This window comes from Buceros rhinoceros, unplaced genomic scaffold (assembly GCF_000710305.1).
Source record: "Buceros rhinoceros silvestris isolate BGI_N320 unplaced genomic scaffold, ASM71030v1 scaffold10759, whole genome shotgun sequence".
Taxonomy (NCBI): Eukaryota; Metazoa; Chordata; class Aves; order Bucerotiformes; family Bucerotidae; genus Buceros; species Buceros rhinoceros.
This window is the reverse complement of record NW_010429763.1, coordinates 64,631-67,474: the sequence shown is the minus strand read 5'-3', so window position 1 is coordinate 67,474 and position 2,844 is coordinate 64,631. Positions and strand designations below refer to the sequence as shown.

Here is a 2,844-nt window from a genome sequence, read left to right as displayed (position 1 = left end):
GCAGCCACAGACTGAGACAAACAGATAAGAGGTGCTCATAGCCTGCTTCCTCCCATGTCCTCTATCTGCTTCTTCCTATCTTGCAATCTACCTGGGTCTGAGCTGCTTGTTTTCATGATTGGCTCTTTCTCATTACACGGAGGACTTGATCCCTTTGTCCTCCCACAGGTTTGAATGAGCCTCGTATTGTGTTCCTGTGGATGGAGGTCACCAGCAGCTCTAGAGCAGTTCTAGAGCACGCTGAGCTATGACTGGAACTGGGTTATTTCCCACAGACAGCTTCCTGCACAAAGTTCTTGTGCAAGATTCACAACTGACCATCACATGGTTTCTACCAGCAAAGGCTCAAAGGTGGTCAAAACTCCAGAAACCCAAAGGACCTCACAGCACATTAGCAAACAAGCTTTTAAAGAATCTTACCTGAAATAAAGCAGAGTGACATAGTATGGAATTTAGCTGAGCCTTTTGTACACAGGGAATGCAAGTAACAAAATATTTTCTGTCCAGTGAATCCTGTTCAGGTCATTCCATACAGAGGTTAAAAACCATCTTAGAAGAACGAAATTTTAAGATCACCTGTGAAGACAATTACAGGTAATTACCTGCTCTTATTGGTGATAACTTGCTAACATAAAACTACTATTGCATATCCCTTGTTACTTAATATATGTTTACAGCTAGCTAGAGCCGACTCCCCTTGTACTGCCATCACATCCCGTCAGTGGGGCTGTGTGCTTCTCAGGAGCTTCTACTCGTGCTGCAAACCTTGTGTTGCCTGGGCCTGGGTCTTGCTCTCTGCCCTACACTTGCCTTTGAGCATGTTCAGTTGCCTTCAGGGAAGGAGCAATCCAGCCTCCTTCAACAGATTTTTGTTTGACTGGGCTTTTACCTACAATAATCCGAACCAAATAGGCAGCCTTCCTCCCTGTTGCTGCAGATAACTTCCTTCACTATAGCTTGAGCTTACTTTCTGTCCCGCTGTGTTGTCAGACAGTGAGGCATGAGACATATTAAGCATTATTAATTACTATCATTCACCATTGTCAGGAGTCCAGGAAAGAGCAACCCAATGTCAGAGTTGCCTGAAATCTCTTATCAGCCTGCTGAGGAAATACAAGCACCTGAGACCCTTTATCCCTCTGTGTGGGTTCAGAGTCCTTCACACAGTGCAAAAGTGTTCTTTAGTGACATTAGAAAAGCAGCAAAGGTTCAATATTACTTCTATCTTATCTGTCAGGACAGCTTTTCAGGGTGAAGAACTCATACTTGGATAGGAACATTTCCAAGGTGAAGGAGAAATTCTATAAACTACAGAGTTTGTGACATTACTTTTAAATAAGGAAAAGTTGGTCTGCAAAGGAGAGAAATGCCTCATCTGGCGATAGGACTTTAATCCTGAAGGCAGAGCAATGTATTCCCGTTTAGGTAGTGCTGAACCTGATTAATGGGTGCTCTGTACATTGTGAAAAAACTAACACTGGTGTGGCTCATAAATCTGCCAGATTGTTATACTGGTGTCCTCACTTTCTTTTTGAGTAAATGCAGCCTTTAACCAACACTCCCAGGACCTGTAAGTAGGTACAGATTATTTCAGCCTGTGATGTAGTAAGCTAAGGGGGCAGGGAGGAAGAGGAAATATGTGGTAGCTTAGATCTCTCGTGGGTCAGTGTAAGGAGGAACCTGTAACACATCATGAAGAGTTGTGACACACCCTTGCTGTGGGTCACAACTTGCTTCGTAATACAGAATAATAAGTAGATCTCAAATAACATAGACATAAACAACTGTGTAGAGCAACACAAACAATCTTACTATTTTATATACAGAGCAATAATAAAATATGCAGTAAAACTCTTCAGATTAAACTGGAGAAGTTTGCTTTACTCTCCTGAAGTCACTGCAAGCAGAACTATGTGGGCCTGTATCAGCTGAGCATCTGGCTTTTCATGCCGTGTAGCAATTGATGGTGATCATTTTCTCTTGCTTTTCTCCATGTCAGCAGTGTCTTCCAGAAGTAACTAAAAAAAATTAGATTTACTGGATATACTTCTAGCAAAAAATCTAATCACATCTGACACCGTTAGCAACATCTTTACGTTGTAGCAGCAGAAGTTACCACTGAGTAAGCAAGATGGTGAATTTCCATCAAGGCAGCAACTCCGTAGTCTGCACAAGAGATCTTACTTCTTTTTTGTAATTATTTTTGTAATCAGAGTGTAGCTGACGTGCTGTGAGTTCACACCGTACTTTATTTTGTACTCACTTCCTTTTGCCCCTAGTCCCTGTAAGAACCAGAGTTATCTTTCTGCAGCAAGATCTAAAGAAAAATTACCCTAAGACACCCTCTTGATGAGCGCAGATGCATCGTGCACTTCATGTTGTGTTTGGTAACTGTAGAGTTACTCTGCTGTACTTACAAAGTGGTTGCTAAACATTTGTTTGTTTTTACATCTTATCACAGGCCAGTTCAGCTCCTTCAGTGTGTGCATAACCCTGACCACAGAGACTGCAGGCTTTGCACCAGCACCCCAGCAACTCCATGAAACAGAGTCCTCCGCATTACCGAAGAATTTGGGTATTTGTGTGTAAAGCTGGGAAGATGTGGCTACATATCTTAGAGCGATAAATAGTAGCGTGGTGTGTACAGAGCCTGTAACCAGAAATCCTTGCTGTGATACTAACAGCCAAATAGCAGGAGAGGATACTTTAGGTGTGACTACTGTACACACATGCACACAAACCTACTGAGAGGGGCCAGGGGCATGTTCAGTGGTTGAGGGTGGATGCTTGGCCCTGGTTTGCACCCTCTTGTGCAGCTTCCCTTGTGCCCAGAGGCTCAGAGCA

General features: G+C 43.1%; 1 protein-coding gene across 1 annotated transcript in view; it reads left to right on the top strand.

Moving 5' to 3' along the window:
- The window catches only part of CD38 (CD38 molecule), a 22,971-nt gene extending 20,415 nt beyond the window's left edge, over nt 1-2,556 (top strand). The window contains exons 7-8 of the mRNA XM_010142779.1: nt 508-594; nt 2,462-2,556. Coding sequence (XP_010141081.1) covers nt 508-594; nt 2,462-2,543 — 169 coding nt within the window. The 3' untranslated portion in view covers nt 2,544-2,556. The remainder of the gene's footprint in view (nt 1-507; nt 595-2,461) is intronic.
- Nucleotides 2,557-2,844: the final 288 nt, after the last annotated feature.